General features: G+C 43.9%; 2 protein-coding genes across 8 annotated transcripts in view; one reads left to right on the top strand and one right to left on the bottom strand.

Moving 5' to 3' along the window:
• LOC124185203 (dedicator of cytokinesis protein 7) overlaps nt 1-14019 on the top strand; it is a 58606-nt gene that overhangs the window by 25691 nt on the left and 18896 nt on the right. Inside the window, exon 21 of one of the 3 annotated variants that reach the window (XM_046575719.1) lies at nt 1315-1564. The exons of the other annotated variants lie outside the window; for them this stretch is intronic. Within the exon in view, the coding sequence (XP_046431675.1) occupies nt 1315-1426 (112 nt within the window). The 3' untranslated portion in view covers nt 1427-1564. Of the gene's footprint in view, nt 1-1314; nt 1565-14019 lie in introns of those variants that run through there. 3 annotated transcript variants of the gene reach the window in all.
• On the bottom strand, nt 1659-13645 carry LOC124185209. Of its 5 annotated transcripts, none has more exons than XM_046575733.1 (5): nt 13383-13645; nt 13065-13234; nt 4017-4274; nt 2907-3136; nt 1659-2365 (listed from the first exon to the last, which is right to left on the bottom strand). In XM_046575733.1, the coding sequence occupies exons 1-5, from the start codon at nt 13454-13456 to the stop codon at nt 1979-1981; spliced, it is 1119 nt and encodes a 372-aa protein (XP_046431689.1). In that variant the 5' UTR covers nt 13457-13645; the 3' UTR covers nt 1659-1978. The 5 variants fall into 5 exon arrangements, with proteins under 5 accessions (XP_046431689.1, XP_046431690.1, XP_046431692.1 ...); XM_046575734.1 differs by having other exon boundaries at nt 13580-13632; XM_046575736.1 differs by having other exon boundaries at nt 13065-13238; nt 13580-13613.

The following is a 14019-nucleotide window of genomic DNA, read 5'->3' as shown; positions in this document are numbered from 1 at the left end:
AAACAAAAAATTATACCTCTACTGGTTTTTCTAGTGAGAAATTGCAACCCCGTAACTTTTTTCTTCTTTTTATGTTTTATACACATATACCTGCTGGGCTTTCAAACTGATCCGATAAAAAAACTTCATCAGTTTTCATCATTGATTTTATATTCAACGTTTCGTACGTATAATATAAGGATGAAACGGAGCTGCGGGGGGAGCGGGGGTCAGTTCGTGTAATCTTTTGACGATCCCAGAACGAATTTGCATGTTTGGATATGCAATAAATTGGATCGCGAATGTGATCGGCGTACAAAAACCGTGTGTCTATAAAAGTAGCTTGTTTAAAAAATCTATCAAATTGATAAATTCGTAGGCCACAAAGATACCTTAAAAAAAAAAAACAAAAAAATACGCAAATAGCAAATACCGAAATTACGCAAACAAACGCTGTGAAATTGATGCTTTATTTCCAGTCACTTCAACACAATCGAAAATGTCACTTACACAGTTTTCCCTTGCCACCCTTCGTCCAAGCATTTCTCTACCTAATTCCAGCGTACAAAATCTTTGTACTTTTCTCGAGAGCCTCGCGCTTCTCGCGATTACAATAATGTGAAAAATATGACCACACCTCCCAAAAAAATGTCTAAAAATGATGTGATTCCCCGTTCACCGATCTCTCAAAAAAATTCTACCATTCCGATCCGTTCGGGTCGATCCTCAACAGAGTCGATACGCGTTTCGGGCGGTTGAGATTGCCGTTCCGCCCGTCAACCGTGGCTGTTGAGGTAGTCAAGCCCAATTAGCATACACGCCTGGGGCAATCGCTGGCATACCTATTGTCTGTAACACGAGCCTCGATACACACGACACGGGTAAATGCAGGTACGTACGTACGTCCCGCCCGTATAAGTACGTCCAAGTAAACCGAGTGCGGCCATGCCGCAGCGATAGGCGGCCCCGGAGCCGTATGTCCTCCATGTCCTCATCAAATTTGCCGTATCTGGGATACAGACGAGCACTCTCCCGACCCAAGAACGATAATTCGGTCGTACTCCGCCCGTTCGGTTGGATGTTACGGACTGTTAACCGGTATTATCGGACAAGGTGTCTCCGCCTACGCAAGCCCTGGTATCCAGGCTCGTTAGGCCACGCGAGTGTCATATCCAGGCTTGAAACCCTGCGGCGAACATTCGATAAATGTTTACAGGACTTTTCGGTTCACCGTGTCGATGGACACGGTGTGTTTTATTTTTTTTTCTTCAAACATACCGCCGGTCGAATGACTTACGTCGTATCACTTTTTCCACGTATCGTTCATTGTTACAGCTTGTTGTTGGCACCGCGTTCCAATGGAAAGCATCAAAGGGATTCGGCCGGTGCTTTCTCTTTGAAACGCCCGCCCTTTGCAGCTGGTATAATAAACTGTAAACCCGGTTAACACGTAGCGGGCCAGAAATAAGGGAACGGTGCGTGGATAGCGGATTCGAAGAATCTTTGTACCAGCGTCGGCTCTTTCGATTGCTAATTCCAATTCTGTACGATGATGTCTCTTTTGGAAAAACTAGCGTCGCGGTCGAATTAGCATTGTACTTAATTGTACAGAAATGCGCGAAGCGTAGATTATGGGTAGGTACGAGGAAATTGATCGTTCGAATGTAAAGAACCTGGAGTACATTGTATCACCGTCATTCACGTCGTATCTTTATTCAATAAACACCTAACCACTATATCCACTCATACCCTATTATTTACAACACAGTATTTTTTAAAATAATCTTTAACCAAGTCTTATCTTTATATATATATATATATATATGTATATATATATGTACGTGTATGTGTAATTCTTGTAAACATATTTATATGTAACACACTCATACACCGGTGGAATCACAATAATACCAACCTCTTTGGGATATCATCCTGGACCCTGGAGGATAATGGCGGCAGGTTCGGTGCCCCTCGAGTAATTTGGGGAGAGCCCGTTTATCTAGTAACCCCGGGAGATGGTTGATTGCGCGAAGGGTAATTCGGCGTCAAGGAATTTCCCGGAGATAATAATCACCGTCAGGGATAACGGTAAAAAATTTATCGAGAGAAAATTAAGGGTCGCCGAAGAGGGCGACGGAGGTTCCTGCTGGAGGCGGCCGCTGCTCGCCGCCAGCGTCGACGTCACTTCCGTTTTTCTCGCTCGTGCCGCCGAGATCCCGGGCAGGGTGGAAAGACAGACGAGACTCAGGCTTGAGCCTGGAAAGTGGCCGCGTTCGAGTCGCAGCGTCAACCCCAGGCGTGTCGTTGATAGCTGAAGAGGCTGACCTCCGACGTCCATGGGGAGCGTCACATCCGGCGTCAGGTTTCGCGTCAGCGCCGACGGAACCTGGAAAACACGGGATTCGACGCTGGAGAGATAATAAATTGGATGGGTGCTGATCCGGGGGATCTAATCCTTTCCCTTTCTATTTTCGCGACGTCTTCTCTCTCCGTTGTACCAATTTATACCAGTTTCTGCAACGATCGTAAGATCGGGAAGATCGTGCGAAAATGAATCACTCCGTCCGGGCGCGCGAGCTCGAGAGACGATTCGTTAGTTTCTTTCGGGTCGTAATTCGCGACGCCTGCTCGCAGGGGATTTATTTTCACAATTCTTGGAGTTTTCAACGATTTTAGACAATCGTCAAATTTTCCGTGACAAGTAAAATCACGCTGCGAATCAAATTGAACATTTCATGTTCTTCTGGAAATCGGTACTCGGACGATATTGGAAGCGAACGCGTGTTTCATCGAAGACTGAACAAACCGGCCGACGATGAATAAACTATTCAAGGCTCGATTCGGCTCTTATTTACGTCGGGATGAAATCCTCCGTCTGATACATTTGGAGAAGTGGAAAACGTCGGGAGAATAACCGTTCGACGCACCTGCTTGTCGTTGAGGATGAAGGTCAGGTTGGCGGGAGGGTAGCCGGGGGCGGAGGTGCACTCTGCCTGGAGCAGTTCGCCGAGGTCGTAGGTCGGCCTAACGCCCTCGAGGACGGGATCCCTCTTGGGCACGACGGCGACGCTCATATTGGCCGTTTTTTCTTTGATGAGGAATTGGGGTCCTTCGGTCGAGACTTCGCACATGTAGGATCCGGCGAGGTTGACCCCTTCTGGAACGGTGGAATTCGCTCGGTTATTCGGCTGCACCGTCCTCACCTTATGCACGTCTTCCCCAGGGTGAAGGGGTCGATCAGGGGAATTAGACAGTCCGGTCGAAACGGTTCTGAATTAAAAATACTCGGTACAGAAGTGAAATCTGAAGTCATTTTTACGATGCGCGGACGGCGTTTCGAGAAAACGGCAAGATTTGAAGTTTTTTTTTCATTTTCCTCAAAAACTGCTATCGATGGATGAAAAATGACACGATCAACGTGTAGAGCGGTATATTTACATCGAATTATGTTCTCATATGTCGGAAACGGAGTCGGGTTAAAAAATTTTACTTAGCGACGACATCTGGGGTAATTTTGATAAAAAAATATCTTCTTTCTTAATTTGTCAATCCGAATCCGTTTCCGACATACGAGGACATAATTCGATGTAAATTTTTCCGCCCTGCACGACGGTCGAACAATTTTTCATCTATCGATATTAATCTGTGATGAAAACGCGAAAAAAATGTCAAATTGTTTTCTGTTCTCTCGATACGTCGGTTATACAGCCCAAAAACTGACATCAGACTTGCGTTCCCGAAGGTATTTTTCCTATGTACACAATAACGCAGCCTTATAACCGCATATATTTAACTCAGACCTATTTCTACCAGACTAGAAAGACTAGCACTCATGGAATTGGTGATGCACCTGGCGCGTCACACCTTCGAGCGTGCAAAAGGTGCGTGTGCGTGATGCACCCTTCCCTAGGTACGTATAATAAATATGCATGCATGTACGGAGACGCGGGCGGTATGGTACGTCAAAGAGAGTGGGAGAGAGAGAGAGAGAGAGAGAGAGAGAGAGAGAGAGAGGGAGAGAGAGAGAGAACACTCACCTTCCTGCCCCAGGAGAGTAACTTGCTCGGCGTCGGATCGCTCGAGGTCGACTTTTACCTCCAAGAGGGGGAAAGCCTGTCCGGGTGGCTGGGCCCCAGGCCTGTAGCGGAAAAATTCAAAGTCGTTTCTGTACCACTTCACCGAGTAGAGCCCCGCCCCTTCCAAGTCGTATTCGCACCGTAGCGCGACCTTTGCCGATCTCGGATCGACGAACAGCGGTACGTCCAGCCTCGTCAGCTCCAGAGCTTCGACGCCACCTGCAACCAACCCCCGAGATGCAAGATCGGTGAGAATAAACGCAGGCTTCGGACGAGCGGGTGTTTCGCGTCCTTTCAATTTTCCTCCTCTTCCTCGCTATCCTGTTACTAGGAAATTATAAATACGTATGTACGGCTGATTTCGCTACCCTTTAACGTTTCCATTTCTGGAATAATTTGCAGGCATCGCGGTACGGATAACAAGTTTATTTCCCGCATGCTGCGGATTAAACACTGAATTCTTGTTGCGGCTCGAGTGCGGCGAGTTGTAACACGACTAATTAGTACTCTTTCAAAACCCAGAGCAGCCCGCCTCTGTAGGTTCGTAATTATTGCGAAGGTAAGCCCCCTCCCCCAACCCTTCCATCCCGTCTCACCCTCACTGTAAAATCCCGCGGGGTACGGAAATTGAATATTTTTACCTACGTGCAAAAAACGTAACGCGTACGAAATCATTTCGCTCAATCAGCCAAGCGGATTCAATTCGTTTCGGTTAAACTTTGGCCACACGTCGCAGTACGTTACTTCCGGTAATCCTGCAGCGGTTTTCGTATTTCCGTATTTTTTTTTTTACTTTGTTTTTCTTTTATTTTATTTGTTTTTTATTTTTTTCATCCGGCACACGACTCGCGATGTTTCATCGGCTCGTTTAGTTCGAAGAAAATACCGTGTAAGTATGGGATAAAAGCTTCGTTAACCCGATTACAAGCTCGGTTGTCTGTGGCACTGCTTTGATAGTTACTGAAATGAGCTACTTCCGTTCCGACTTCTTATATTCTGCTCCGTCGTCTCTCGAAGCCGCGGATGACATCGTCGTGCTCTCGTTACGTTAGTTACATTACGTCAAGGTAACGTTTCTGGAATTGAATAATCGATCTGGAAAGACAGACGTGATCGTTTTTCAACGGTTTTCATGCTTTCATTTCATTTTTCTTCTTTCCTATTTCCCTAAACTTCGATCAATCGAAACCTTCTTCAAAATTTTTCAGCCTTTGAAACGTCTCCCTTATTTCTTTCGGGGATTTGGCCGCCGAGTAAAATGACGCACGGTTTTTTACACGGATGATCCGATATTCGCGATGAAACGTTGCTGATCGAAGGAAAAAAAAAACAAAAAATGAAAAAAAGAAAGAAAGCGTCTCTCCGAACTGAAAGCACGTTTTATCACACAACGTATGTTCGTTTTTCAACATTTTCACACGCGTTTTCATTTTTGTTTAGCCGTATTATATACACCGATATAATTGTACAAAATAAATTTAACGTTCTGAATTCTAAATTACAAAAAAAAAAAAAATAAATACTAAAACACAGACTGTTAAACTATGTTATCAAATTTCCCGTACACCATTTTTCCGAATTTTTCCCCATAGTAGCTTTCATCGATTCCGTTAAGCTGGAATTAACGGTACGTATAACATGCAGCAAACGCGCAAAACTAGCAACGATTAGGAGAGGCATGCGGATACTGCACAAAGGGTGATTCCGATGCAGTTGCATCTGTGGATTAAAGTCATTACCCAGTCGGTCGTTTGGAGCATTAGAACCGGCATCGCGTTTCCATCACGGTATAAAATTTGGTTTCAAATGCAGCGAACTAGGATTGAATTCCGCGTGATCCTTTTCCCCCGATGGGAAGGGGGGGAAGGGGGAAGGGGGAAAGGTGGGATATATACCTAATCGAATCCTATTATCCCCCGTGTGTCAACGGTTTAAAAACTGCGCCCGCACACGTATGAGGTACGTATATTACATTATATATATATATAATATATATTGCGTATAATATTGCTGAACCGGACTGAATTTCTATACGGTAAAATGACGAATACGTTTTCGCCGTTGCATCGAGATGACGTTAAACCGCGTCGCCATTGAAAATCCGGGTCCGCGTTTGCTCACCCCTACGGATCTGCATAGAATAATGCGCCTGCAGCGGCAGGACGGTGCAATATTCATGCAGTCCTGGCTCTGGAACATTCGTGAATTCCTGCAGCAAGCGGAGAGACTCGCTCCTAGCTGCACAGGATCGGTAGAGTTATACGTCGCGCGTCTATCAGCCGCGGGGGTCGACGGAGGGTGAAGGGTGAAGGGCGAAGGGGTTGGGGGAGCGATGCGGCCATTGTACGTGTTCTCCGACTCTCGGTTCTCCACTCGCAACTCGCTTCGCTCTCTCGCCGTCCTACGGTTCGGCCACTCGCCTCTCCCCTCCCATCCCACTCCGTGGACAAGGCATGTTAATTAGTCCAGTAATTATTAAACTAATTGCTGGCCTAATTGGCTCACTCGATCCACAGCCCGCGCTGGAGCGATAAATCCCCTTACTTCTCTCGACCGTCCCCCTGGAGGCCTGCGTGTGCAGCTTCTTCTCTTACGGCGTTCTCGTTTTCCCGCGGTTTTATTTCATTTCTTTTTTTGTTTTTTTGTTTTTTTTTTTAAAATTTTTTTATTACCTTATGTGCTCTATTCTTTTTTATTCCTTTCCTCCCATCCATCCCCCGTCCCCGCTTTTTACCCCCGAACTACCCTCGGGCAGTCGGAGCGACGGACTAGCCGATCCGTATGCGCCTGTACAATATGTATGTACACAGCTTAAGAGATAAAGTTGAAGAAAAAAGATTTATTATACGTGGCAAACAAGGGTTTAGAGGCGCGGCTGAAGGTGATTCTCCTGAAATTAATCAAACTAACACCGTGCACCTGGTTTTTTCGTACGATCATTCTCAAATTTCAACTCAATAGAACTCTGTTGTTAAATTCAGAGTGATCGTATTATTCGATGAATTTACTTCTCATCTTTCTTCTCTTTAATATTATACAACGCGCCGAAACCGTATCATTTGTCCAATTTTATCGAATAATATCTCATTTCACGTTGAACAATTATGGATATTCGTTGAATAGTCTTACATGGAATGTTGATAACTTTTTAATTTGTATAAAAACGATCGTTTTTTTTTTCTTCTTCTTTGTTATACTTTCCGTTCTTCGTCAACTTGGCAGTTGAGGTGATTAATATCATCACTCACTGTTCGACGATTTGTTTGCAGCATTTACTTGCAGGCGGAACAAGTTTCCACGGTTCATTGAAATTCAGACAAGTTATCTGTAACTGACGTCAAACTCGTATGCCGTAAACATGTTGACAACTGGATACTTAATTATAAACTCAATTAATTATAAATCATTTTTATAGCCGAAGAATATTGTATCTATAAAATTTACCCTATCAATTTCGACTCATCTTTGAACCTCTGCTTTATCATTTTTTCGTACCCGATGAACTTTTTTTTTTACGTCAAAGTAGCATATTTGTATACTTTTCTTTCTTTTTTTACCGGATTCTTTTTAGTCAATGAATCCCTGCAATTTGTTACCCGCATCATTTTTATAATTATATATATATATGAATATATATACATCAAACAAGAATCACACATACGAAGCAAAAGGTACAATAAGGTGAAAAATTAACTTTTCACCCTTCATACCTATCAAAGCTAAAACGCACTGAGGTTAAAATTGAACCCGGCGAAATTTCATACGATCTCTTTTCATCGTTCAATTCTTCTGCCTTTTTCTGCCCACCTTTCATCCTCCTTTGCTCTCGTCGATTAAAGTCATGTGCCGTTAAATTTGCAACGGAAGCTGTAATTTCCTGCGGTATCAGCGCTCTCTCGGTTGGATTCTGCTGGTTATTATGTACGCGGGCAGTCACATATTTTTTATAATTTTACACACACTCACGCACACACATATATATACAGGGTGAGCCAAAAAACAACCGTACCAATTTAAAAGACCAACAAAATCGGAAATTAGAAGAATAATCCTATAGTTTCACGTTTGAAAATCCAACAAATCTTTCCTTACTCGCTGAGATACGTGCTTTTGAAAAATGGTTTTTGAAAGAGTCGCTGGGAGGTTGAAAAAAGATTAGTATCAAAGAACGTTGAATTCAATTTTCGTCTGAAACTATGATTTAAAGATTAATTTATATTCTCTCAATTGATGATAATGTTTGTTTTTCTCTTATTTTTATTTTTCATATTCCAAAATAGCGAATAATTCATACATAATTGCCTAATATTAAAAAAATTCGCTTCTATCCCGTCTCGAAAAATCTCGCAAATGTTCGTTTTATCCGCCCGGTGGTTCGTCGTTCCCGATTGAATTTTGATTAATTGTTGTCTAACATGCCAATTTTTGAATAAGTTCGCGACATCGTGCAGCCGACTTTTTTGATAATGTCCCGAAAACAGAATTTTAACCCGAAAGCTCGCGTTTTGACTCATGCATTACAAGAACGTTTCATGTCGTGTAAAAAGAATAAAGAAGAATTGCTGAAACACCAGAGTCAAATTTCGAATCAAAATTTAAGATGAAAATTAAGTTGATCATTCTTTAATATTAATATTTGTCTTGATATTTCCAGCGACTTTTTCAAGACCCGCTTATCAAAAGCGTGTATCTCAGCAAGGAATAAAGATTTTTCGGATTTTCAAACGCGAAACGAAAGTTTTATTCTTCGAAAGCGTTTTTCAAATCAATTATCTTAAAAAAAAAATCAGCTCAAATATTTGTTTGGCTAGCTCGTGACCCATTTCGGAGTCCCCCGACCCCTTTTGCGATTCTTTGAACGAGTGAGATTTACATTTACTTCCAACGTTTCATGCAGGCTAATTTGTCTTCGAGAGATACGCAGAAGTGAACGAATTACGAAAAGCACAGATTTAAACTTAAATTATACGGACAGAACCGGCCCTTGACGCGAGGCTTTCGTATAAATATATAAGGCATCTCGATTCTCCTCGGGGTAATTAATTGCTTTCTCGAACAAGTATTGTACACGAATTATATATGCGATATACATATACACACACATACATACGTACATACTTATCACTGGAGACCGCCTATATTTTTTTCAACCGCGATCCCTGCGAAACTCCGGAAAGTATATACCGAGCGATAAGAATTTAAACGCGGCAAGAAAGAACGAATTAAACGCGGGAACGGGAGAGATAAACTCTCCTCCGGCCATCAATTTTTCAAAACTCCGAAGTAAGTAAAGACGGTGTGTTATACGATACGGGTTACACCAATTTACGTATAACGTATATCGTGTACATAACAAGGGATCGTCTGGAAGTAATCGCGCGTGTATTTTATCACACCTACGTCAAGTGTGTTCTTGATCGGTGAATTACAATAATTGGATCGGTTGTAAAAACACACGCGCGCGTGAAACAACGTTCGAATATTAGTCGTTGTCTTTCGTTTCTTATTTTTTTCTTCCTTCCCGTTATCGAATCGTCGTTACATCGTGCCCGCGTAAAATGTTCGTTAATAAGATTCGCCGAGGCATGCGGATCGCGATCAGGGTTCGCCGAGCGAAGTTGTATACAACGACTCGTATACCGCAAGGAGAATGGAAGCAGCCTACGGCAAATTCGTCGTTATTCCTTTCTTTCTATACGCAGACCGCATACACGCGGAAAAAGCACAATAAGGGCAAAAGCTCGGCGGGCTGCAGGCTTCAAGATGTGTAGTAAATAATCCGTCGTCGCGCGGTTCGGACGATTATCGCTGCGGGTAGGTTTGATTACGGAGGGAAAGAAGGCGGATGGCGCACAATTTCAAGAGAGCGAAGCGACGCCTCGTTCTCCGCGTCGCGACGCTCGGCTTTCTTATTTTCCCCGCCCTTTGTCGAGCCTTGTGTATACCGAAAACGCGCGGTGCACCGCGCGGACAAGAATTAGAAGAATAAGAAGAACAAGAAGAGGAATAAGAATGAAAGCAGCATTCCTCTAACGGCACGGCCAATCTAACCAATTGCCGAGAGAGCGCCGTTTCACCCGGGCTTATCCGAAGCTTCTCTCTCTCTTCTCTACGCACTTGTCTGCGTAGTGGGTATAATTCCTCGTACGCGCAAAGACGTCGCGACGCGACGCTACTTCGGCCAATTGACACCTCGACCTCGCGCCCACATCGTATCGCTCGCTTCTCGTTTTGTCCTCCCTCTTCCAGGGCGACGTCTTCAACCTCTTCGCTGAGCAAACAGCATCGAGGATCGAGCTTCTCTCGGCAAGAACCGCGGCATTCGGAGGCTGCGGAGTTGTTAATTCGACTAACTAGACCTAACTCGAATCGTCTGGTCGCTCTCGGATCTGCAGGCACTCCGCTCTCTCTCTCTCTCTCTCTCTTTCTCTATTCACGACTCGTTCACCCGGTCATTTTTTCGATTATATTACGTGCAATGCTCCAGATGCGGGAAAAATAATTATCCACCGCCTTTTACTTGACCCCCTACCGCCATCTTGAATCTCGATAACGTCCCCCCCTCTAAACTGCTCGGGGATTTTAATGAAGCTTTATATGCGAAGACTCTTGCACGCCTCTTGTACGATACGTGTATTATATTATGCGTATACTCGAGGAAAAGTTTTTCAACTAGGACTCGATGTTAGAATTAACCTTTTAACGGCCAAGCCTCTTTCACGTTAAAAAATATCATTTTTCTCAATCGCTTCAAATTTTTTTCAATTACACTCATTTCGATCGATTGTTTTGAACATATGTTCGTATAATATCAAAGTGAGAAAAGAAAAGAAACAAGATTTTCTGGACAATTCATGCGGTAATTTTTCTGCTTCAGCATGAATGAATTTCGCATTATTTGTACAATTTGTACATTGAAAGGGTTCCTCCGACTCTGAGGCAAACCCGGTGGTTATAAACTAGCTAAAAGTTCTCGCTGCTGTCTTTCACGATTATCAAACTCTCAAACTGATCCAAATCGAGAAAATCGTTGTTTCAGATGCAAGGCTCCAGTCTTGTCTCGAAGATTGGAAAAAGCTAAGATTCGTCGGAATCGGGATCGAGTGGCCGGCAAGAAGTCGCAGACAGCGAACACCCTTAATTTTCATTCATTGTACATTGTATACCTCGTTCCTACAACGTGGGGGGGGGGGGGGGGGGGGGCGGCGGCGGTCCCACTTTAGAAATGAAATAATGCCTGCGTATACAGCAATCGACTCTTTCTTTCAGGCTCGAGTGGATAAGTCTGCTGTTGGGATCTCGAGGAGTTGTGTATAAAAGCGTAAATACGTATTATATACTTACGTAGGTATCGTGTACAAGGTATAAGGTACCTATAACAAGTATCGGATTATACCTCGAGATCTGAATGGTCTCGAACGGAATTACATATTATTGACGAAAGAAAATACTCCGATCGTAACAATGAATTCTCTCGCTCGCTTTTATAATATCATGTATACGTATCCGTGCATCTGCTCCGCGAGTATACCTGTACAGGTATAGGTATTTATATTACGCGTTGGAACGGGCACTGTAACGATGCTCGTATTATCGAGCTTTTCGCCCTGTGCTCGGGATCGGTTGATTTTTGCAGAACCGTTTTTACAACCCGCGTTGTACCCTGCCTAGGTTTAATTGGTCGAGAATCCGGCGCGATGTTGGAGAACGGGGGAAAACTATCTCGACGATTATTTCCGATGCACTTGAACCGAATCGGCGGCACTCCTTTGCATAATCCGCAGCCTGTTATACGTAATGTATATACCTGTGCATACACGTATACACATATGCGCGTATAGACGTGTGAGGAAGTGCAGATTTTGTACGGTTATGTATACCTGTAGATCAATACAGTTGTGCTTTTCATCCAATGATCGAAACTTGTTGTTAGCGTTATTAGTTTTATCATGCACTTCGCTGATATTTATTGTTATTGTCACTTTGTTATAAGCCAGCCGAGATAATTTGTTAATTGTAAATTTTCAAGCACGCTCTCCTGACTCGATCCAGTGAGTGTGAGTTATTTCGTTACACTTCCGGCTCCGCTGCCAACCGTTTCAACGCAGTGTAAACAGATTCGGTGCAGCTAGCTGTGAGAAATTTAGTACCAAAAATCTTTTGGCCCGGTGAAAGTGAAACACCCCTTGCAATAGTTTGAACCAACATACCGAGATGTTAATTTTTTTTTTTTTCTCGTGTTTCGCAATCATTATAGCAATCGAATATTATTAGCCGGTCGAAAACTGATCTACGCTTGGCGATATGTATTTTTGCACGGAAAAAAGTAATTCGTTGGACCAGTAAATTTTAGCTGTAGAGGTAAAAATTTTCGCCGTAACATTTCGCAAAAGTTTTGCAAGAATAGTCAATGCGGCAAACCCGTAAGCTAAACTCGCAAAATCCCAGCTGTTGCAAACAAATATTTTCTCGCTACGACCGTATTGAAAATGAAAATTTTCCGCTTCAGCAAGTAATTTTTTATCCGCGTGTAATCAAAGGACATCGATGAAACCCGTATAATACCCGGTTACAGTTGGTTATCGAATCATGGTAAGCCTCAAATCGAGAAACCGGAAGTAACAAGCGTGGTTAACCGGGCGTGAATCCGATTATGCGTGTACATCACGCAAATGTCGGTACAGGCAGAGGTATTAGGTATACAGATATAAAGTGTAGGATGGGGCATATATTCGCTGCAGGGTGTCCCGTTCACGCGGCGATTTCCATCATCGTCAAATTTTCTGCCAACTTCCGGAATCCGGACTCCGAACTCCGTGCGGCCGCATCTTTCGCGACCGCCGCATATTCATCCATGTATGTATACGTACGTACGTGTAACATGTAACATGTAACATATGTTATACGCGTAACGTGAATTGGAATTAACATCTCACAAATCGATAACCCTCGTACAACACCGCACAAATCTCGATTCGTCATAGCTGATTTTCTGGCTGTTTCATTTACCTAAACGAGTCCCCCTCATCGTGCAGCAGCAGTAGAAAAAGACGCCAGCAGCAGCAAGTAGTGCGAGTCGCGGCATGATCGGCCGCCCAGACGCGGCCGGCTGCATATCTCCGATTTCGCGTCGCGAAAATCGGCCGGTTTTACCAAAAAAGTCGAATCTCTTGACCCGACTTCCTTGTGCAAAGAAAAAAAATAATACAGAATAAACGAAACAGCACCGTACGGTAACCGACGTGTGGTAGAAATTTCACTCGCGTACGGTATGTTACTGCAATAATAATGTATATATATATATATATATATGTATTCCAATCTCACAATAATAAAACCGGCCGGCGAGATCGGCGGCGATCGGCGATCCGCGGCGGTTTCACCACCGCTCGGTTATTCATCCGATCGCGTTTTTAACTCGAATAGAAAACAATTCTACCGAACAATTACCGCGTTCCGGGCGGTGTTTCACTGTACTTTAACGGCACAATAATGATAAAAAAAAATTGAAACTATTCCAGTACCGATTGACTGCCATGCGGGCTAATAACGGCAGCGCGACCTTCTCCGGCGATTGACAACAACGGACAGCAGAAGTTCCTTGGCGGGATCCGCGAACGCCGCCACTCCCACTCGCGCATGCCCCCCTCCCACCCCTTGCAAGCTCCACCACCTCCCCCACCCCCGACACAGCGAGCACGTGGCCGGCGGGGACGGCGGGGTCGTAAACCAATTAATTCTAGTATTAAGAGGGAGCGGGGGTGGCAGCGACCGACTTTACCGGTTGGATTCTGCAGTGTTCGACACGGGTGTTGCAGAACGCGCTTTTTGATTGTTCTAGTTTTGTGAAATCTACCTACGGTGTTACTTGGGAGAAGGGGGAGGAGGGGTTGGTGCGGAATTAGCGCCATGCCTTGTACGATTTTTCGTAATACGATTCGATTTTTAAAAATTTTAGAATCGA

Source organism: Neodiprion fabricii, chromosome 6 (assembly GCF_021155785.1).
Source record: "Neodiprion fabricii isolate iyNeoFabr1 chromosome 6, iyNeoFabr1.1, whole genome shotgun sequence".
In the NCBI taxonomy this organism is placed as follows: Eukaryota; Metazoa; Arthropoda; class Insecta; order Hymenoptera; family Diprionidae; genus Neodiprion; species Neodiprion fabricii.
Note: the sequence above shows the minus strand (reverse complement) of the source record. Positions and strands in the feature narration are given on the sequence as shown.

Excerpts from the sequence above, each read along its gene's own strand:
- LOC124185209 (XM_046575733.1), bottom strand. The coding sequence starts at position 13,456 with ATGAATAACCGAGCGGTGGTGAAACCGCCGCGGATCGCCGATCGCCGC. Across the intron at positions 4,275-13,064 it reads GATGAGGGGGACTCGTTTAG|GTGGCGTCGAAGCTCTGGAG; the intron begins GTAAATGAAACA and ends GGTTGGTTGCAG. Across the intron at positions 2,366-2,906 it reads TCATCCTCAACGACAAGCAG|GTTCCGTCGGCGCTGACGCG; the intron begins GTGCGTCGAACG and ends CGTGTTTTCCAG.